This window comes from Trichoderma virens (assembly GCF_000170995.1).
Source record: "Trichoderma virens Gv29-8 chromosome Unknown TRIVIscaffold_55, whole genome shotgun sequence".
In the NCBI taxonomy this organism is placed as follows: Eukaryota; Fungi; Ascomycota; class Sordariomycetes; order Hypocreales; family Hypocreaceae; genus Trichoderma; species Trichoderma virens.
This window is the reverse complement of record NW_014013694.1, coordinates 1-22,519: the sequence shown is the minus strand read 5'-3', so window position 1 is coordinate 22,519 and position 22,519 is coordinate 1. Positions and strand designations below refer to the sequence as shown.

The window sequence follows — 22,519 nt, the reverse complement described above, 5'->3', positions numbered from 1 at the left end:
CTTCACCAGCCACAGACCCATTTTTTTTGGATGGTGATTACACTTGGATAGATAGTGGATAACACATCCCAAAAAAAATCCTACTGCTAGCTGCAGTCCTGTTAATACAAAAGTCCTGCTGTTGGCACAATGGGCCATAGAGCTGTGATATCACACGACATATCCTGCGCACGCTTTGGGTTGATGCAACACGTGGGTCGCTACTAAGACTGTTGAACAAACCAATAGTGGAACTTATCCAGTTCGTGGCCAACGCTGCGAGGTGATTTAACGCATCAGGAGAACACATGTACCAATTCGTCCATACTGTCGAGACAATGACAGCGGAGTTTGACAGTGCTGGGCCTGGGCCTGATGGTGCTTGGTCATATTTTGCCAACGAAGAAGGCAGACTCTCACTGAATAGGAGTGAGGTTGCGGCATTGGGTGATATAGGCGGTTCGTTTTGGGCATCGCGCGACTGGTATATTGTTCATTGCCTATTTTCCTGGCAAAAATACCATCGTATGCGGCGCACCAAGATCATCATGGAGGAACGCTTTGACATTCTGCACCATGTCAAGCACTGCGGTCGGCTAATACGCAATCCAACGCCGGATCACATTTTCCTCATTGAGGTTCTGGTGACCATGAACTCAAGAAAAGATGTCTGACTTAGATATGCTATTCAATAGCTGACGTCTGGGCAAGAGAGCTGAGTTTCGTCTGATCATCGGCGTCATCAGCGGAATGGATACTGTGTTTTTAGATGCTATAAGATAGTCTGTGAGGACATACATTGTATAATACACAGTTACAAAAGATTCGAAATCTGCAGCCACACCAAAGAGCATGCATCTACGTGTTGTTGCAAAGCCTACCCGGCATTGCCCAATACACTCAAGCGAGAATTGACCATGACTAGGCTACTCCAGCAATGCGAGCATGATACAAGCGCTTTCTAGCTCCAGGCGAGGTATCTAGTCTCCGCCAGGTTACGGATCTAGTGCGGCGCCAAGGGATGGGCGGAAGGATCGAGACCAAGGCAAAGCACCAAAGTTTGTGTGGCTCGTATACCACAGCTAGGCACCAACTCGCTTGTGCTCCCTGCTATTGCGTGCTCACAACGCGCATAGCAATTGGACTACAAAACTTAATAGTGGGTTCGACTGGCCGATAATGAGCATCATTTGTTGGACTAGAAACGCAGGTCTTACCTGATAAGGAAATCACCGTGCCATGTCACAGCGACGATTGCCCGTATTGGCAACTTTCGTCACCATCAACAATGGTTAAGAGAAGGAATGACAAGATTACAATTGAATGATTTGGGCAAATTGAAAATGCAGTCAGCAATATATTGAAGCTGAAGGAATTGCAGTAGGGGGGGTTGTAGGGGCGTTTGCATGGAATCCATTGCTGCACCCAATACTTGTCCCTGCCGAAAGCGTCATTCAGGTGCGAGCCAACAGATAAATGCCATGAAAAAGTGTGGCAAGATAGCCATTCTGAATAGTAGAATAGGCACTGTACGTAGGACAGGATATAGGATATACCGGCGACTGCGCTGTCTCCAGGGCTCGAGCAGTTGAGAATGGTAAACAATCCCACGTTTCAGTATACAAGCTTTTTATTCCCGTCTGCTTCTCTAGCCTTGCCACTATGCCGTCATTTGAGGCAAACGTCGGTCGTGTTACTAGCTCTGCGGAGGAGCTAATGTCATACCTATTCTACCAGACCCATCTTGAAAATCACTTAGCTGGTTTTGAGTACAGACAGCGGATGTTGGAGCATTGGAAGATACCTTCTGGATCTAGTGTACTTGAAATCGGGTGTGGTCAGGGAGAATTCACCGTCTGCCTTGCTGACGCGGTTGGGCGAGTAGTTGCTGTTGACCCAGCGCCTGCTGGTTGGGGTATAACTCCTCACTCACGATCATTTCAGATCAATTTGCATGCTGACGGGTCCTCTGCTCGTTATAGGAACGCCTTGCGTGATCGAATCTCAGAAATACCTTGCAGCTTCCCCCATTGGCAGTCGCATCACATTCATCAACGATACTGCTCCAAACTATGTATTATCCCTCAGACAAGGCACGCCACGGTTCGACTATGTCCTATTGTGTCATTGTGTGTGGTTCCTTGAGAAGCCACACTTGCTTCAAGAGCTAATGGAGACGCTACAACCATGGACACGATCGGTTCTCATTGCTGAATTTAGCTTCTCAACGTCGATGCCTGCGGCGTTTCCGCATGTACTCGCAGCGCAATATAACAACACTGTAGAAGCATTATTGAGTGATCGTGAAGAATGGAATATACGTTCGCCACTGACGCCAAGTCAAATGACACAGGCCGGCGAGAGGGCAGGGTTCAGACTGGCCTCTCACAAGACCATCACGCCAGGCGAAAAGAACCGAGAAGGCTCACGGGAGGTCCGAATGTTGCTGAAGGCCAAAGAATTCGAGAATGAGCGACAGCTTGTAGAGCAGCGTCATGGTCCGCGCATCGCACTCATGTTGAATGGTCTAAAGGATGCTGTTGCCGCGAGCGTCCAACGGCTCGGTGGTGGCGGCATTGAAGCTGTCAGAGACATGGATGTCTGGCTCGCAAAGTTCGACGTAACAAGTAACGCTCTTTGATGGAGGGTGATTGCTGACAATTTACTGTAAAGTGCGAACCAACGTAACGGGATGGAGTAATAGTTGTTCGTAAGAAAGCTGAATTTTAGGTTTGCATAAGGTGTTCAATACGAGCCAATTGTCTACTTGTCTACCTAGGTACCTACCTAATATATTACCTAGGTAGTATTGATTGGTGATGGGCGGCAGTTGCTGCACCGTGTCGACAGAATGGTCAAGCCTGGGCTGATTGTACTGCAGCCATTGAACATACTGCACCCAACAAACCGCTGCAATCCCAGCAGTGACCCGCAGTTAGCACCGATTGACCTGCTGCTCTCGTCCCGTAGTGTCACGTCTGTGCATTTCTACTCCGTAACTTCTTCACTCATTGTGTTCTGTGTGTGATATTAGACTACCGCTAGCCGGTCGGTAACCCAATGCCTTCAGCTAACTCATCAATGGAAGAAAGAGAGGCAAACGAATCAACATGCCTGTTGCGTTCCCAAGATGGCCATGATTCAGCGCCCCAACCCGAATCCTCGATCGCCCCGAGTGCACGCCGCACAATCCTCGTCGTGGCCGCAATTCAAATCGTTTTGAATATTGGAAGTTATGTCAGCTTCGCGGCCCAACTAGCCATATTGCAGGGCATCGTCTGCAAAGGTTACTATGAACAAGGGCCACCTCTATCCGGGGATGATGATCGATGCAAGGTGGACGCTGTACAGAGCGAAGTCGCCTTCATTAACGGTTGGAAAGATGTGTTTGAGATGCTGCCAGGTACGTTTTGTGGCTGAAATAAAGGAAGCATCCAGAAGCCAGCGAGCGACGGCGCTGACTGAGATGTCAGCCATTATTCTGGCTGTTCCATATGGGGCTTTGGCAGACCGCATTGGTCGCAAAAAGATATTTCTTCTCGCCATTGTCGGCATAGGTATGAATGACCTGTGGATGCGAATGATCTGTAAGTAACTACCTGCAAATGTGCTCTGCTCTATTAAGATACTACCTACCTCTCAAACGCAGCCTACTGAAATGTATTATTAGTTTGGTTTTCCAACGTGTTCCCGGTTCGAGCGGTTTGGTTCGGCGGCTTGTGGCAAATGATAGGAGCCGGCGCTGCATCTCTATCATCGATTTCGCATGTAATGCTTGCCGATGTTTGCCCAAGCGACCAAAGGTATGACAGAATTCAATTCTTTAGCTCTTCAGCTCCAGGGCGACACTGACTATTCCTTCTTGCTGCAAATAGAACAACGGCCTTCTCGCAGCTTCAATCGGCCATTATGATTGCTCAATTTATCTTTGTTCCTATAGGAGGCACAATGGTATCCATCAACCCTTGGATTCCTATGCTCATCTCTTCCGGGGTGACTGCTCTGGGTTTCCTTGGAGCGCTGATCTTTCTACCAGAGACACTGCCACCAGCAGAGTGTGACGCCGGTATTACTAGTGTCACTAACAACCACCATGACAATCAGCCAACATCTACGGGCGCTAAGTATGGCTTTCACATTCGTTGGACGAACTTGGTGGCCAGCTCTGCCGCGAAAATGACATGGGCCAGGCAAAACGCACGGCTAGTTGTCGTGCTTGTATGCTTCTTCTCATGCAGCATCGGACAACAAGCAAGTGGGTCTCTCCTTTTGCAGTACGCATCGAAGCGTTTGAATTGGTCTTTGGGCAAGGTACGTATATCATTAGCAGTCACCGTGACCAGCGCACATTAATCTGACCACGAACGTATAAGGCTTCGTATCTCGTGTCCCTTGGCGCAGGAATCAACTTGATTGTACACGCCATCGGCATTCCTGGTCTATCTACTCTCCTGTTGTGGCATCTCAAGCTGCACGAAATAGCTAAGGACAAACGCATTGCCCAAATCAGTGGCTTTTTCCTCGTTCTTGGGACAAGTATCATCTTCGCTGCAGGATCTTGGACTATGCTTGTTCTTGGTCAAGTACTATATAGTATGGGACTGGCGTTCAGTGTCCCCGCGCGAAGTATAGTAACAAGCATGGTCGAGAAGAGGCATCTCGCAGCACTTTATACGACAATCTCGGTCCTGCGATATAGTGGGATGCTCACTGGTGGGCCATTGTTTGCTGGCGCGTTTAGCTGGGGACTCCGTCAAGGCGGGCTGTGGATCGGGATGCCATATTTATTAGCTTGCGGCTGTTTTGCATTAGCATTACTGACAGTTTCGACGGCGCCCACGGCGGGTAAAGTGCCACGTGCGGTAGGGGGTGAAGATGGAGACGACATGGATTCAAGGGACCCCTAGTCATGACAAGCGCAGATGTTAACAGCTGTGTAGATGCAGATTGCGTGATAAACATGCCTTCTTGAACAGTAGATCGCCAATGAGTCTCATGAATATCAACATTGCATCACCATTTCTCCGGGCCAAATTTCTCTCCAATATGCAAAACAACTTGCACAGCTGTGGGTCTAGAATCCATCGTGGTATGCGGTACGGTGTTTCCCCACCACTTTGGCGCATGGACTCCAGCCAGGTTGAGCGCAAATATAACAGTTGTGGACATGGCCAGTCCCAAGTCAAGCCCAGAAGACGTCAGGTAGTTCAGTCGACTCCACCAACTTAAGTGATGCGTTTTGACTATAGATCCTGGAAGACGAATCCCACAATGCCCCACTACCGGTTCATGGTCAGAATAGCATGGTGAATAAGGATGCGTGGCTCTTAAGGAGAGATAGTTCAACGGCGTTGCTGGCGGGATAGATCCCGCGCCTCCAAGAACAAGAGGGACAATTATGTCCTTTGCCGGTGAATATCTTCGACTAGCGAGGTGAACGGCGATTGTGACGATGGCACCGAGGATGGAAAAAAGGAGCATCCCGAGTAGATTTGTCCTGGTGAAAACAAGCGGGCCGGCCCAATGAGGCCTCATACGACAGATGCTTGAATGCCCACTTGTTAGTGCTAGCCCGCAGGATGGTTCTGGTGGATGATTCATTCGGAAAGGCGCACACGAACATGAGAAGAAGACCCGTCCACCAGGACAAGTGAAGTGCGAGGGCTGTTGGGCGTTACATATGCCATCGACGTTGTGAATAGCCATGTTCAGTACTAAAATTTGGACTAGGCAGGAAACGAGCGTTGCTGAAAGCTGGCAGACGAATGTAATCCTTGGTGGCAATTTCATGTAATGCCCAAACTTCAAATCCGCTACGAAATCCAATGCTTGCGATATGGTCACATATCCAAAGTTCTTGAAGCTAGGCAGTAATACATCAGCCCAATGACGACGAATACAGCTAGAACTTCCGTATTGTAAATCCTCCCCATCGAAGTTTGGCGCAGCGGCTCGCACTTCAGGATACGGCGAATCTTCGACCTCGCATTCATCTTCCTTATCAGATAATAATTCATCAGAAGCCGACACGTCATCAGCTAGAAGATGATGGTTTGGTCCATTCGAGATATCTGGACCGCCATGGGTGTCATTATCCCAAGAAGGGTGTTTTGTTGAAAGCGGCAGATGCTCCTCGTCCGTGGTGTCAGTCTTAGACCGCATAATAACTGACAAGACAGCTCCTCTGCTGACATAACAAACTCTACATAGACACGGTGACTGGAAACGAGGAAAAGGAAGAGCAATTATAAACGACTTTGTAATATAATGCGGCTGTGTCAACACTTGGGCCTGCAGGATTTTAGGTCACCTACTGTCACAGTTCTTCCCAGCCCCTTTGCGGCTTATCAGTGGCCCTGGCAACATCCAATGCCCTGGCGACTGGTATCGTCGGGCGACCCCTCAACTGCGTGTGCTCGCTGTAGATCCACCCCTCCCTCCAGTTAAGTCCCCCCGCGGCGCTCAAGTCACCCCCCGAGCTGATGTAAACTTGTTGGTTGCTTGATCGCACCATCCTATCAGAAAGTGAGCAATGCATCCCTACCATTCAACAATCTCATTCGTCGTCCAGCATTCGCCGCAGATAGCCAAGGAAAGCGGTGCTCTTCACGCGTGGCCAAGGTCCGATTCGTAAGGGTCCAAAGGTTCCACGCATGGTATGCAGGGCATCCCCCTCAGAAACTCTTTCCGAAATTTTGATTCTTATCGACGCATAGAACCAGGCGACACGAAACAGTGAGCAACAGCGGCTGTGAATATTCTGCCTGCTAATATATCGTTTCTTCTCTACTAGGTGCTCCTTTACTGTATGCTCGTGCCATCATAACGAGGTACATCGATACCTAGGGAGAGTCGTTCTGACAGAGTCAGATCGCCTTGGTTGCGGAAATATCTCAGTGACCAGAACGCCCAAAATAAATTCGTGCAAGTAAGGCGAGACAGTATTTGCGACGATGCAATGCCTCGCTGGCAGCGATAACAGCTTCGGCCCAAGAGTCAATGTCGCGTGCCGACCCTTCGACTTCACGCTGCTGTTTGAGGATGCATTCTTCATTGCTCTACCTGCTGCGGCCATGGTGTTGATACTCCCCCTTCAACTTCGTATGCTGTGGAGGATGCCGATTGTGACGGCTTCGTATCGACTCGCAGCGTACAAATCAGCCGTCTTGATGGCCCTCATCGTTTTCCATCTGGTTGCTCTCGCATTGCGTGTCCAATCTAGCGTTCTGCACACTCGAATGGCCATTGCTGCAGAGGTGCTTTCTGTTTCGTCAAACTTCGGGGTATTAGTTCTTTCATTTCTTGTCGATCAGCGATCTGTTAAACCATCAGACGTATTGGTGCTCTACTACTCAGCATCTGCTATACTTGGTATCCCCCGACTGCGCACACTCTGGTTATTCTCTTCAGACTATTTGATACAGCAGGCCATATCGACCGTTTTGCTTATCCTTACTGCCAGCGTTGCCGCTATTGAATGCTGTGGGAAAACAAAGTACTTGCGGCCCGCAATCAAGAATGAGCTTACCTCTGAGCAAATGACGAGCTTTTGGAGCCGCAGCTTCTTTGTTTGGCTACTTCCTTTGTTTCGAAAGGGATATAGCAATGTGTTTCTTGTAGATGACTTACCTGACATTGACAAGGATATGAAGGAATCGGCAACTTGGACTGCATTGGAGGAGGCCTGGCGTCGCACCGAGGGACGTCGGCTTGGATTCCGCCTCGTACGAGCGACCTTTAGAGCCAATAGCTGGTCATTCATTTCGGCGATTATACCACGGTTGATGCTGTCCGCTTTCACATTTTGCCAACCCTTTCTTATTCAAGCGGCGGTATCTCATTTGAGTGGTACATCAAACGAGGACGACCATGAGCGATTCGGACAGGCCTTAGTAGGAGCATTCGCGTTGGTCTACTTGGGCATTGCAGTAAGTCAGCTTCCAGCACATGCAGTTTTGCGCCTTTGTTTCAGAAAACTGTGACAGACATGACCACTAATAATTTGTGTTCCCAGATATCGAGGGCAGTATACTGGCGCCAGACTTATCGTATGCTCGCAAAAGTACGAGCCGGTCTGACAACAAAGATATACCGCCAAACAGTGTCACTTCAATCTCGAGATGTGGAAGATTCAGCGGCACTTACTCTAATGGGCACTGATGTGGAGAGAATTGTAGAGTCATTGAGATTCTTTCACGAAACATGGGCAGCAATTCCGGAGGCCGCCATTGGTGTTTGGCTTCTTACCCGCCAGGTTCTTTACGCCTCAATCGCACCAATTGTGATCTGCGTGAGTAGGTGAACACCGTTGGCTACTAGCACTCACATTGATGGACCATCATATACTAACTTAGTGTTAGTAAGTCTAGTTGGAACGTCGCTCGTTGCAAAGCACTTTGGACCGGCCCAGAAGCGCTGGGTGGATTGCGTTGAGAAGAGGGTAGGCGCAACGTCCAACATGCTAAGCAGTATAAAACCAGCCAAAATGCTTGGCCTCATGAATCACTGGAGTCAAGCAATTGAGAAGCTGCGAGCCATCGAAATCGATGTGTCGGGAAAGTTTCGGATACTGCGTGTCTGGGCCATCATCATCGGTCAGTTACCCCAGCCGGGCTACATTGACCACGGCTCAAAGACTAACCCCCGTGGACTGCAGGAAATGTTCCTGGGTCGCTGGCGCCTTTCGTTACGCTAGCCATCTACTCACTTATCGCGCTTAGCAGCGGTGATCAATCGCTTCTAGTCACTCAGGCCTTCACATCTCTTGCCCTCATCAATCTAGTGACAGAACCGCTGCTCATGTTCTGCCAGGCTTTGCCATCTCTCACGCAGGCTGTATCTTGCTTCTCACGCATTGAGAAATTCTTAGAGATCGAATCGCCTCCCTGGCACTGGGAATCCCACAGCCTTCTCGAGGAAGACGCGTCAGCTATGCCTTTGCATTCTCGTGCTGGACGCTCCAGCTCTCTACCTCTGGTGACATTCCAATCTGCAGACATCTCTTGGTTCCCGAAGAATCATCAGGGAAAAGTTATTCTACGTAACCTCAACTTCAGCATTCCAGCTGGCTTTACAGCCATTGTCGGGCCAGTTGGGTCAGGGAAATCCTCGCTGCTAGCTAGCATCATCGGAGAAACGACCATAATTTCCGGGGAAATGCAGTCCCACATCACTTCCCGGGTGGCATTTTGCTCCCAAAAACCGTGGTTGACGAATGACACCATCAAAAGGAGCATTATTGGCGAACTAGAATTCGATCAAGCGTGGTTCAACTACGTTGTTCAATGTTGCGCGCTTCGTGAAGACCTGAACAACTTACCTGATGGTGTCATGACTATTGTAGGCGAGAATGGCTCGTCTCTCAGCGGAGGTCAGCGCCAGCGAGTGGTATGCCAGGCCACAGAATCTTCCAATTTTGACTGTTGTGTACCTGACTCCGTTTTCTAGGCGCTCGCTCGTGCCGTTTATTCAAAACTACCTGCTGTTGTCTTGGATGATTTTATTAGCGGCTTAGACCCAGAGGCGGCCCAAACGGTACAGACCAGCTTATTCCACACGAATGGGCACTTTCGCAGAGCAGGTATCTCAGTGGTTCTCGCTACCAATGGTTGTAAGTTCCTCTGTGTCCTGATTTGTCACCGTGCCATGCAATCCGTATATACTGACATTTATGCAGCGAGTTTACTTCCTTACATGGACAGTATAATTCTTCTTGAAGAAGGATCTATTTCAAACACTGGATCTTACGAACATTTCAAGACGCGAAGACCTGATATGTTCAAATGGGATGGGCATAAAACTGACTTCAATGCTGATCAAGTGAACGAAGAGATTTCGGCTAGACCTGAGGTGGAATCACAGGGCTCCAACTCTACCGCACCAAGGCGACAGGGCCTAATCAGCAGCTCTAACAGAGATGAATTTAGTAGACAAAAAGGAAGCTGGAGCGTTTACGCGTATTATGGGGAAAAGGCAGGCAAGCTCTCTTTGCTCGTATGGGCGCTGTCTACTCTTATTGGTGCCATCTCCAACTCCTATTCCAGTAAGTCCATGCTTTCAGTGCGCATTAGTGATGATCCAACCGCTAAGTAAACTACAGCATTGTGGGTTGACCGATGGACTTCGGCGAGTGCAGAACAAGGAAACCAACAGCTCGGACTATACCTTGGGATTTACTTCTTATTGGTGGCTCTTGCCATCATAGGAGTTTTCTTTGAATGCTGGTCAGTTGCACCGAACGTAATGAAACGGTTTTATTGTTTTCCTCTCGCACATAATGTCTGACTTCCTATGCCCTAGGGCTTTTTTCCTTTATATAGTCAGAGACACTGCGATTAAACTTCATACGGATCTGCTGCACGCAGTTGTCAGGTAAAATGGCGATCATGCAACTACACTGCCACGCAATTCACCCACTAATATTACTGTGAACCACTTTTCAGTGCACCGTTTTACTTCTTCCTCGAGTCAGATCTTGGGTCAATAACGAATAGGTACAACTTACCAGAATCCTGCCTGAAAAATGCACGAGCTTCGATTAACACCTTGCCACCACAGATTTAGCCAAGATATGAACCTCATCGATATGACCTTACCGTCCCAAGCTATTCAATTTACATCCGGTATGAATGTTTCCTTATTTCTAGTCCATAGAATATGGGTACTCACTAAACTTTCTTATTTTCAGGATTTTCTTGGTGCCTGGTACAATTCGTTGTCTTGTGCGTTTTGGGGAAATACCTTGCAGCTGTAGTTCCAGTCCTTGGTGGAGTTTTGTTTGTCGTCCAGCGTTACTACCTGCGAACGTCCAGACAACTTCGAATGTTGGAAATCGAGGCGAAAACCCCGCTGTACTCACACTTCACAGACACCATCAGTGGCATTGCAACTATCCGGGCGTTCGGTTGGGAGATACCCTTCAGCGATCGTCTGGCAGGCATATTAAACCGATCCCAACGGCCATTTTATATGCTTTTCTGTGTGCAACAATGGCTTACACTAGTAGTAGATCTTGTTGCAGGGGCTTTGGCAGTCACCCTTGTCGCGATCGCGTTGTCTCTGACCGACAACAGTCTCGGACCTGGTGCGCTGGGAGTCGCATTAGTTATGACACTTCAGTTCAACGGCCTACTAATCCAGACAATCCAGTCTTGGACAAAGCTGGAAACATCGATTGGAGCGGTGGCAAGAGTACAGCAGTTTGTGAAGGAGGTTCCATCAGACTTGGGTAGATTACCAGCGCCTTCAAATTCGTGGCCTCAAAGCGGCAGGGTGCAAGTACAACGCCTCACAGCGGCACACTCGTAAGTGTCTCACAAGTCAGACTTTGCATCAAGCATTACAGTGCAAATAGGGAGTACATCTTCTGATACAATAATGTTAGACTGGGGTCCGAAGACGTACTGAAAGATGTCAATCTCGATATTTCCGCCGGCGAAAAAATAGCAGTTTGTGGACCATCTGGCAGTGGGAAAACGTCGTTGATCATGGCCATGATGCAGATGATGGATGTTCGGAGCGGGCGAGTCGTGATAGATGATACAGATGTAGCCACATTGGACGGTGAGAGCATGCGTAGCCATCTCAACGTGGTGCCACAAGAACCCTTCTTTATGCCTGGAAGTCTTAGATTCAACTTGGATCCCAGGGGCGTAGCCTCCGACGCATCAATTGAAGTGATGCTGCGACGCGTTAGCGCTGGCCTTTGGGACAAGCTGGCGACGGGCTCGCACGGGAGCCTTCATGAAGAATTCAGGTCATCCCAGTGGTCTCATGGAGAGCAGCAGCTGTTCTGTCTGACGAGGGCCTTGCTGATCCCTAGCAAGGTCATCATCTTTGACGAAGCAATGAGCAGGTATGGTCTAATTGATGTCCCGCCATCTCAATATTTCAAAAATCAGTTAACCTGTATGGAAAATCTAGCGTCGACGAGAAGACAGAATCTCTCATGCAGCACATTGTTGAGGCCGAGTTCAAGGATCGGACAGTCATATCCATCATTCACCGGTACTCGCATATCGATTGGTTTGACCGTATTGCGGTTTTGCGAAAGGGAAGAATAGTAGAATGTGACAGTGCACAGGCATTACTGAGCAGATCCGGGTCGGCTTTTAGAGCGCTCTACGTCGCTGGCGCTAAATATTCTTGAACTCTATTGGTTCACATTAGTCAGTCTCTGCCATATTGCGCCAATTGTAAATACCCTTTGTTGGTTTCTTATGTTTGTTATTTATTAATTGTAACTATCGGTTTGAGTGGCCTCTAGTGTGGGAGATGCCTGACAAATTAACTGTGCAACCACTTGCCTAGGCGGTAAATACCATGTTGGTGATAGATTGCAAACCGTAGCAAGTTGATTGTAGTGAATAATTGTTGAACCAACTAGGAATTGTAGCACTGTTTATAAAAGGAAAGAAAATTTAGGGGGCTTAATAAAACATCATCAGGCCAAAGCCCTGGCCTCGTAGCCTTACTAATGACAAAATTTTCTGATATCCCATTCGAGTTACGCTCGCAAATCTAGATGTTGACCATCGACCCGCGTACCGTCGAGCTTCGCTTCAAGCTCGGCAGGGTCCCATTTGGCAAGAAGCGCCGCAGCACACGCAAAGGTGCTTTATTTGCGACCTCGCCCACGCCGGTACCAGCTGCGCTGTATATCTGTCACGAGCACCATAGTCTCATCATACGACAGAACGGGAGAGCCTTTGTGCATGGCACTTAGCCTCGCTATGTCTGAGTCAACCTCGGCATGGACATAATCTCCATCGGCAGATCCAGTCTGAACCGGACCAGAAGCGCCACGCATTCGTCGGCTTAAGCTTACACACGACTGTGACGAACACTTTTTCTATCAAGAGAATCTAGAGCTGGTCTTGTATTCTAATGTGCAAGAGATCTACGTTGCTTGTCTCAATTACCCAGAGGCTTGGTATAACCCTGACGTCTTGTACTGGCCGTGTCCAGGAGAGAATGTGTGGCTCATTGATACAGAGACGGATAGTATGATAACTGCGGTTGAGAATCAAAGGAAAGTTGAGGAATATTACGAGGAAAGATAGCGTCAAGAAGCCGAAGAGGAGGTACAGGAAAGATTAGAATTAGCTTGTGCTGAGAATACGTTCTAAAAAAGATATCAAATTTGTTTTTAAAAAAGAACCCCTGCTATGATTATGAACGTCGAAGGTGATATATTGTCATTCCCACCCTTTGATGCAGAAATATGACTTGCCGACATGCGGCCTGATGACGGCCTATGATCTTGTAGCTCCTAACGGCATACTGATGCGTCTTTGCGCTTAGATAGGCAGGATTGGTATAACGATTTGTGTTTAAGATTCGGCTTAGGCTCTACTAGTTCGCTACACTTTGTTCTTTGCCGGGAATTGTCGACAGTTGCCTAGTCGACGGTTTGCCACACTTTGCTTGTTGAGGATATGGGATTGGGACCCAATTTCCGCACTATGATTTGCATCTTCCCTCCAAGTTGTTTCCGCGCTTCAAGAAATAAACACTTCCCGGAATCGCCAGTACCTCTTGCAGTTCTGACCTTGCCAATGGTGTCATCATGCGCATTGAATATTGGCTTCTTGGTGATTTGCTCGGCGCTGCCTGAATTCTTCCACACGTTGTCGACTGTTGCGCCCAGCCTCACAATTTAGTCGTTGTAGTTCACGTTACCGTCCTTCAGGACCTTATAGTGTCTAATGTCATTCAATTTCCTGAGCCTTGGATTGAGACTGCTGAAATGTGTGTTGTGGCAGTTCACGTCATTCCCAGTATCATCCAGGCTGACACATTTGTATACGGCCCAAGCGTTGGATGGGGCGAAGCTTTATCCAGCGGAGTCATGAGCTCTGCGAAGGTGCACTTGTGTCCTGCTGCACTTCCCATACATGCCTGCCAGCGGTTGCCATTGAATATGTAGTTTATTGCCTTTGTTCCAGCTGGCGCATATGAAACAGACAGTGTGATCTGCAGGCGGCTTTAGCGCGTTGATTTTGTAGGCCTAGAAAAGCGCTACCCGCTCCAAGCATCCTGCGAGACCTCCATCCCAGATGATTGCGTCGAGATGGGCAAGAGTGAGAAAGATAGAGGTCTATATTGCAACTATAGTAACAACCAGTATACTAGTCGCTGATAGCAGCGCGGCTAACAAGCTGAGGAGAACGAAGGGTAAATGAGGGCGATTGTACTGGAGTGCTTGAGCAGAGCATATAAAGATGATCTTAGAAATAATAATAATGACATTATTCATTGCTTCTAACTTTATATTTTGTCTTCCACAAGTCCAGTCACGTCGATCTGCCCATGAACATTGGATTATGATCCGAAAACACGGTGGGCTGTTGGCAAGGTAGGAATTTGTAGTTTCCGAGGAGCCCGGCCGCTGCCTTTAGGCCCCTGAAAAGACAATGTTTGAGGTACAACGCGCCTGTTTGTAGCTTGATAGATGGGCTTAATGAGGACCTCAACAATAACCCAGCCCATAGACTATCACTCACAACATAGTTCAGCTTTGTTTGTTTAATCCGACGGCTTGCTTTGAATCTTTCTGGAAACAAATGATTAACGTGTTTCAGTCTGTCTCTACCATCATTCATTCAGCTATCCCATTTTATTCTCTTTCTTTACATTCATCCACTCCGTATCAATTTCATAGTCCTTCTCATGACTTCGAGGAGCTCTTAATATCATTCCCAAAAGCCCCTCTGCGCGGCTTGACCTTCACAATGAGACCACCACAATTCCCGTTTCTTATACCCTTAGCCCCTTTGGCTAAACCCTCCTTCCATGCCCAATCGGATGCCAGTCTTGAAATTGTACCCCGAGCGGACGCATCAAGGGTAATGGATGCCCAGGGCGATGTCATGTACCGAGGATGAGAACAGCAGCGCCGGCGCAGGGTGGTTCTTGTTTCTTGATACTGCACGCCTTGAGTAGTGCAATGAGACCATGCTATTCGACTTTGTTGTTAAAACTTTTATTGAAAACAACTATGTTCGCAAGACGGGTATCAGAGCTTTCATAGCTTACTATAGGGTAGCAACTTTATAAGCCTGTACGTTCGACGATAAAACCAGAGCTCGCTGTCCAACAACAAACGATGTCATGGTCAAATCTGCCGTCCACAAGTCCCATCCTACCGCAAAAGAAGGGCAACTGGATTTTTCAGTAACGATTTCTTGTACTACCTATACATCATCAACTCAAATCAATATTGGCAATTATGACTTGGTCGCTTCAGCCGACGCAGTGGAAGGGCGTTGTTGGATGTTCGCAACGACACCTTCAGACGTGACCGACGGCCAGTACCCTGATTACGCCGGCGTGCGCTTATATCTCTTGAATATGTACTCCGCACTTGATATCCAGATTCCAATATACTAGCATGTATTTACTCGGTATTGTTCACTATTCACAATGGCAATTAGAGGTTGATTACGCTGAACCCATGATAACGCCCACCAGTTCCATAGCCGAGGTTATTAGAATTAGAGTGTGTCGATCGAAACTGTCGGTGCAAATCGTTTCCAAGCCGTCTGAATCTACTTCTATGAGAAGTTAAACCCCGACGAATCCTACCCCGTCCTCTTCTGTATCATTCCCAGTTTCTTTTACATATACAATGACCTAGACAACATAATTGTTACTTAGCAAGAGTTTCCAAATAAAATATTAATAAAATCGGTTTTTTGAAATACCCAGGATTCAGAGATAAACACATTCATTATATTTTACCTAGCTACAAGACTGTAGCTAGCTAAATGTTAGGTACTCTGAAAACCCCTTGACGTTATAACCATTCTCTCTAAATACCAAAACATCTAATAGCTCTATACTAACCATAAAACACCAACTTGTTACTAACGCTTATTGTGCTTCTTGTTTGCTACCGGCGACAGCTTGGTCACGATAATCTTTCAATACCGACGAAGGCTCTCCCGTGTAGCCAACCTTTAACATCCATTCCTTTACCGATTTCACTCTGGAAGGCAAAATTTCATCCAACAGCGCATAGTCCCTCTTGGTCAGCTCATCTTTCCAGGTATTCCAGAAGCCCGAAAAGTTCTCCCGGAACGTAAACAGGGTGGGATCATTGCGATCAGCGGAATGGCCAATTTTCGCATCTGGTTGGGGGAAGATTCCTAAGTTGAAGTATTCGTCCAAAGTGACATCTTTGTAAATTGCCTTTCTGCCGGTGACTTCTGTATATGCCGTAGCGACATCCTTCCATGCGATATCTTCGGTAGCCACATGTAATTCAAGGCCATTGCTACGGTCCGTGGTGTCAAAAAGCCACCGGGCGTAAGATCCATAGTCTTCAAGATATATAAGTGGCATTCTCGCGTTTCCAATAGGCAGAACAAAGACCATGGTATCAGGGTCAATGGGGTTGGGGAAAGGTCGAAGAATTTCGGATAGGCCTTCGATATAGAGGCAAGAGGTCAGGATAGACCATGCCATTGGCTCAGTTGGTTGAGATTTAATATAATCGACAACCTTTCCCTTTCCGTCCAGATGGCCGGTTCTATATTTGGGGTTGAAGTTCCCGAGCCTAGAGGCATATTCGAGGCCGGCATAGACGAAATGCTTCAGGCCGAACTGTCGAGATAGTTCATAAAGGCGGATACCCCAATAGATCTCGGCCTTTTCGCCAATAGCAAAACCATTCGTATTGGCGAATAGATATGAGACGCCATCGAAAGCCTTAAGGAGAGTGGGCTCATAGTAGCTATCCCCTTCAAAAATCGTGACCCCCGGGATTGTGGCGAGTTCTTTTGCTTCTTGAGAAGAAGCGGTCCTGGTAAGGACACGGACGGCATATTTACCATCGGACGCAAGTGCTTTGAACAAGTATTAGCAATTGAAATTTTTAAACAAACTTTGAGTATACCTTTGACGACAGGAACTCCCTGGGCACCAGTGCCGCCGATAACGAGGATTGTTTCAGGCATTTTGTAGATATAGAGCAAGTTTTATGAATTGAGCTTGAATATTTCTTGGAAGTAGAGTAATTGTTGAAGAATGAATTGATGAGGATAGTATCTAGTATCTGGTCTCTGGATATCTGGATGATTTATATAGACATTTGTACAACTAGCATCTAACGAATTAGTCAGGCCACTTAGCTTTAGGTTCAGCCATTATTGAATTGTTGTTGCCAGCCACGGGTAAGTTACGTCACAAATGCGCGGGCAAATTTCTCTAATAACCCTTCGCCGTTGATCCAGAACTGTGAACTGTTGTATTTGCCAAGCCTGCCGCTGACATATTGCTTCCAGTACTTGAGTGGTTAGTCATTTATTGCATCATATATACGGAGTAGTCAGTTCGAATTAAACTAATCAACCGGGCGCTGCCCTCAAGGATGAATAACTAATCATCCTAGCTTAGCGTGCACTAGCATTGTATAACTAATCACGGAATATCACTAATCACTAATTATTATACTAAGTCCACAGGATGCATATGCATTGAAATGTTTCAATCGGAACATACAAAGTCCCTTTTACAAAAACACGTAGTGTTTGCTTTATAATTATGATACTGAATGACTCGATGGATGACACTCAATGGCAAAAAGTATTAGACAAATTGATAAATCTATAGGAAGAGTTATCGCTATGCTGCTGCTCGCCCTAGTACGGTTGTTCGCAAAAACCCAGCCAGAAACAAGCAATACTGTTTTACAGTACAGCAGATTAATTTAGACATTTCGTAGTTCTATATCTGTTAAGGCAAGCATATGTCGTAGGATATTGCCTTCTGTATGGGTCGCTACTAATGCAACTTCATCTTTTTTTATTTTTTTTATTTTTATTTTTTTTTTTTTGGGGGGGGGGGGGGGGGGGAGGGGCTAGAACCATGATAAATATCAGAGCAGCGTCATTGTTGAAAGAAAAGAAGCAGCTGGAACCCCCTTGGCACAGATTTAACAATCTAGCTATTCTGTTCCTGCAGGATCAGTAATTATTCTAAGCCTTCTGCACCCAAAGAGACTGTCTAAGAGTGAGGCAGATTACATTTCAAAGCTATTATGCATACTTTACCTGGGATGGTATATTAAAGTCTCAAAACCCCATTTATACCCAGGACACTTACAAATCCAGTCATTACAGAGTAAAAGGCCGCAGAAGTTGATAGTCATATGCATCTCTAAGTCAAGAAAGCTGTTTGGTTCTAGCGGCTGAATCTCTTCGGACCAGTCAGTTTTAGGACTCACCGTTGCCAAGATGACATACATCATGAAATGTTCACTGCTCCCTTGACTTCACAGACTATTTCTTGTATTATTTTTGGAGGATTGTAAGGCTAGTCCGAATTTTCAGGTTAGGCTTCCAGTATGCAACGTAATTTCTTAGGCACAGGCTGCCCCTTTATACTTCGAAGAAATCTAAGTATCAACACTCACCAGCTATTAAGGTCAAATGGTTCATATCGCTGTATATTTCCATCATATTTTCATAGAAAGTACCCTCTCGGCCCCTCAGTGAACCGCTGCTCTCATGCGGCGTTGTGATATTGACTTTCTCCGCTCTAGCCGCCAGAAATCCTTTGGAAACAACGGTGCATATAGACGGCAACAGAAATGAACCTGTCATCTTCCCGAGCGCCATTTATGGCGTTTTGACGAGAGCAATATATCCAAGAATACCGTGACAAAAGGAGAAATATTAAAAATTTAAAAAAAAATTTAAAATTTTTTTTTAGGTAGACATGGTAGGGTTATTATTTCTCTAATCTGCTATGGTGTGGGGTAACCCTGGTGGCCCAAAGATACTCTTTGCCGTTGCTCGGGCATTTTATATTGGGGAACATATTCTGTGGTCCAAATGAAGGGGACTTTCGCCGCGCGGCTGCTGGTCATTGATTGCTTGTCAGAGAAAGGACGATGTACCAAGCGGGGGTGTAGATGCAAAATAGCCCCATTGGCGAAAGCAAGTTGGGCTTTGCTTAATAATTATTATCTTGTGTGACCCGTTGGATTAGACTCTCAGTGATTAACAACCCTTACCCATAACAGCCTCAACGCTTGCAACTGCAGTATCAAGTGCAGGTTTATCATAATAAGCCTTCAAGGTGACAAATAACTTACTAATTCCAGTGCTGCTCTCAACGAATATTATCCAATCAATCACAACCTCCATCTCCGGCCAATAAACCTCTGGAGGTTGCCACTTTTGCCAGGCAAGTGCCCAAGTTACCAGGAACTCCGGCAACGAGAATGAGCATTAATATGTTATTTTAAAGCCTATTTTACTTTCCTGAACAGTTTCTCATACATGGTTTGTCGACCAAATGCTTGAAAGATCAGATGAGTTGACACAATAGTTATTCCTTAGATGCCGGGTAATAAAGCTTAGTTATTGGGGGGTGGCGTGATACTAATTACCTTTTCTTGACAAAGTGTTGCAGTATCTCTATGCGACAGAGCAATTTATCAAAGCTAATAGTTCTCTCATATAGGCTAGCCACGGACCGATGTACCCATTCGCTCAGTTCAACATCAATTTTAACATCGTGGATTTAAGCATAAAAGACCTGGATAATCAAATACGAGAATGACAAAATATACACATATATATTAGGCTTGTTAATATTCTCAGTGACTACCTTTCTATAAAAACGAGCCATGTGAACACTCAGTGTTTTGGTTGTTATACACTCGGAGCTTCGTGTTCGCTCCTATCAGCTTGTGTTCGTATGACAAACCGTGAATCTATATGTTAGTATAGGTTAGGGTTTCCAAGGGACAAACCTTAGCTCTGGGTTCATGTTGGCGGATAGGCCAGGCTGGATATTCGGGCAATTATTAGCGTCACGAACGAAATTAGTAGGTCCAGAAGACTTAATTAAAGTTGTTCATGCTATTCATAACTGGCCATTTAACTATTCTGAACGAGTGTATCGAATGGTATATATAATGCGAAGCTCACTCAAGCTCACTTTCTGTAAGCGAGCCATTGCCTCTTTGGGAAGTGTGCTCACCTGGCTTCACAATCTCAAAGTGAGTCGTGCTTATGATTGGCTGTGCAGAATTACGGGTGCCTACCAGGTAGACCCTTTGTTGTGACCATAAGAGTTGGCTCGTAACCGTCCGCAATTAGGGGCGCTTAATCCTTATGGTATATTTATTTATTTATTTTATTATTAGCATCCACTAAGTAAGTTAGTTACATAAGTCCTTATCTAAGTATTAGGACAGTAAAAGCTATAGGTATTTAAATCCTACATTTACTATATTTTAATTTAATAAAAGAAAAAAAGAAAAAAAAAATATTAATTTATAATTATAAAAGGGAGGCTATATAAGTTTATTTCCTTTATTAATTTTTAAAACTTTTTATAACTTTTATAACTTAAAAAATATATAAAATATATAGCTTTAAATAAAAAGTTTTTTTTTAAAAGATTAAAAAAAAAATATAATTATTTAATATTTTATAAAATATTTTTAAATCTTAAGTTTATTATATTTATAAATAAATTTTATATTATAGTTAAACTTTTTATAATATTTTATAAACTTATTATAATTTAATTTTTTAACTAAAAGTTTATAAAAAATAAAATAAAAGAAATAAAATTTTAATAATATTATAAAAATATTAAATTATTATTATTTATAATAAAATAAATAATAATTATTTTAATAAAATTTTAATATTAATTTTTATTTTTATTTTTTTTTTATTTTTTAATATAAATAATTATAATATAATTATTTTTATATTTTAAAAGTTTTAAACTTTTTTTAATTAATTTATTAATTTTTTATTATTTAATATATTTTTATATTTAAAAATTTATATTATTTTTATAGTAATATAAAGTTATAGTTTTTTAATTATTTTCCTTAAGTTTATATATATATTTTAAAATACTATTAATATAATTTTTAAAATATTATTTATTATTATAAAATTATTTAAAAAAAAGTATTTTTTTAATATTTAAATTTAATATAATTTATAATTTTATAAGTTTTATAGTTTTAAAAACTTTAACTGTTTTTATATTATATACTTTTATATACTTTAAATAATTATATACAAAAGTAAATTTATAATTATAATATATAATTACTTTTTACTTTATATTTTTTATTTTATTTTATAATTTATTTAAATATATTAAAAATATAATTTAAAAAGAAAATTAATTAATTTTAAGTATTTTTTTATTATTTTTATTTTTAGTAAATTATAATAATTTAATTTTACTAAAACTGCTTTATTATTTTTAATAAAAAAAAAATTTAACTATTTTATTAATTAAAAAGGCTATATATTATAATTTAATTTATAAAATATTAAATAAAAGCTTTTTATTATTATATTTATTAATAAAATAATTTTTATTAAAGTTAATAAACTTAATTAATATTTAAAGTTTTACTTAAGTAAATATTATAAACGTTAATAAAACTTTAGATTTTTTATATATAACTATTATATTAATTATTTTTTAAATAAAAAAACTACTTTAATTATTATTTTAAAAGCTTTATTTATTTTTTTATTAACTTTAAAATATTAATAATTATTTATTTAAAAAAGTAAAATATATTTAATTTTTTATTTTTAAATTATTAAACCTTTATATTATATAATATTACTAAAATAATATAAACTTTAATTATAAATATTATTATATTTAAGAAAAAAACCTTTTTATATTTTATTAAATAACTTAGGGAAATTTACTATTTTAAAAGCTTTTTTAATTATTACTTTTATATATTTTTAAATAATAATTAAAAGTTAAAATAAACCTTTAATTACTTAATTAAATTTTATAATATAATAGTTTTTTTTTTTAAAATTTATACTTTCTTTATATATTTATTTCTTTATATAGTAAAAGTAAATAAACTTTATTTTATTTAAGTTAAAAAACATTATATTTTATTATTTTTACTTTAAAGTATTTCAAAGTTTTTATTAAAGCTTTTTAATTATTTTTTTAATATTAAATTTAATTATAAAAATTAATATATTATTAATATATTTAAAATATATATTAAAGTTATTAATTTTTAAAATATAAAAAAAGTAAAGTATATATTACGACCTAACCTCTTAAAGCCAAGAAGATATATACCCCAGAATAAATCTTAGTCTAACTAACTAATTACAAAGGGATCGCTTATATATAATACCTATAATAAATCACCACTGTAATCTATTATAATTTAAGAACACTATAATCTATATATAATCTAAAATAAATAATTAAATATATAAATTTATTTTATTATAATTATTTAAATAATTTAAATAGTTAATTGTTAATAAAATATTAAAACTAAATATAAATTATACTTTTTATTTTACTTTTATATATTTATAATTATAACTACTTAAAAACTACTCCCTATTCTCTTTATTAATATAAACCTATAACTTAAGTTTATTACCTTAAGAACCTTTACTTTATATTAAAAATAAAAATTAAAACATTATATATTAATAACTTTTATTTAAAAGAATATTAATTATCTAAAAAATAAACTAACTACTATACTTAGATCCTT

The 22,519-nt window shown here is 42.6% G+C and overlaps 7 protein-coding genes across 7 annotated transcripts; 5 read left to right on the top strand and 2 right to left on the bottom strand.

Moving 5' to 3' along the window:
- Positions 1-317: 317 nt before the first annotated feature.
- TRIVIDRAFT_222616 (uncharacterized protein) lies at positions 318-653 on the top strand (the record flags this gene model as incomplete). The annotated part of the gene is made up of 1 exon (XM_014100643.1): positions 318-653. The coding sequence occupies one exon, from the start codon at positions 318-320 to the stop codon at positions 651-653; it is 336 nt and encodes a 111-aa protein (XP_013956118.1).
- A 988-nt stretch (positions 654-1,641) lies between these two features.
- On the top strand, positions 1,642-2,620 carry TRIVIDRAFT_53438 (uncharacterized protein; the record flags this gene model as incomplete). Its single annotated transcript, XM_014100642.1, has 2 exons — positions 1,642-1,894; positions 1,962-2,620. The coding sequence occupies 2 exons, from the start codon at positions 1,642-1,644 to the stop codon at positions 2,618-2,620; spliced, it is 912 nt and encodes a 303-aa protein (XP_013956117.1).
- Positions 2,621-3,060: 440 nt separating this feature from the next.
- TRIVIDRAFT_151530 (uncharacterized protein) lies at positions 3,061-4,886 on the top strand (the record flags this gene model as incomplete). Its single annotated transcript, XM_014100641.1, has 5 exons — positions 3,061-3,382; positions 3,453-3,566; positions 3,650-3,782; positions 3,855-4,290; positions 4,353-4,886. 5 exons carry the CDS (start codon positions 3,061-3,063, stop codon positions 4,884-4,886), a joined length of 1,539 nt encoding a protein of 512 aa, XP_013956116.1.
- Positions 4,887-5,046: 160 nt separating this feature from the next.
- On the bottom strand, positions 5,047-5,841 carry TRIVIDRAFT_138541 (uncharacterized protein; the record flags this gene model as incomplete). The annotated part of the gene is made up of 3 exons (XM_014100640.1): positions 5,047-5,382; positions 5,439-5,509; positions 5,628-5,841. Coding segments are annotated over 3 exons (621 nt in total), but the record flags the coding sequence as incomplete, so codon positions are not given.
- A 1,091-nt stretch (positions 5,842-6,932) lies between these two features.
- TRIVIDRAFT_191833 (uncharacterized protein) lies at positions 6,933-12,127 on the top strand (the record flags this gene model as incomplete). The annotated part of the gene is made up of 13 exons (XM_014100639.1): positions 6,933-7,907; positions 7,994-8,273; positions 8,340-8,573; positions 8,636-9,366; positions 9,427-9,589; positions 9,656-10,021; positions 10,079-10,202; positions 10,279-10,350; positions 10,422-10,472; positions 10,537-10,601; positions 10,667-11,282; positions 11,363-11,833; positions 11,902-12,127. 13 exons carry the CDS (start codon positions 6,933-6,935, stop codon positions 12,125-12,127), a joined length of 4,374 nt encoding a protein of 1,457 aa, XP_013956114.1.
- A 649-nt stretch (positions 12,128-12,776) lies between these two features.
- On the top strand, positions 12,777-12,968 carry TRIVIDRAFT_26568 (uncharacterized protein; the record flags this gene model as incomplete). Its single annotated transcript, XM_014100638.1, has 1 exon — positions 12,777-12,968. A coding segment is annotated over one exon (192 nt), but the record flags the coding sequence as incomplete, so codon positions are not given.
- A 2,884-nt stretch (positions 12,969-15,852) lies between these two features.
- Positions 15,853-16,937, bottom strand: TRIVIDRAFT_151534 (uncharacterized protein; the record flags this gene model as incomplete). The annotated part of the gene is made up of 2 exons (XM_014100637.1): positions 15,853-16,826; positions 16,877-16,937. The coding sequence occupies 2 exons, from the start codon at positions 16,935-16,937 to the stop codon at positions 15,853-15,855; spliced, it is 1,035 nt and encodes a 344-aa protein (XP_013956112.1).
- Positions 16,938-22,519: the final 5,582 nt, after the last annotated feature.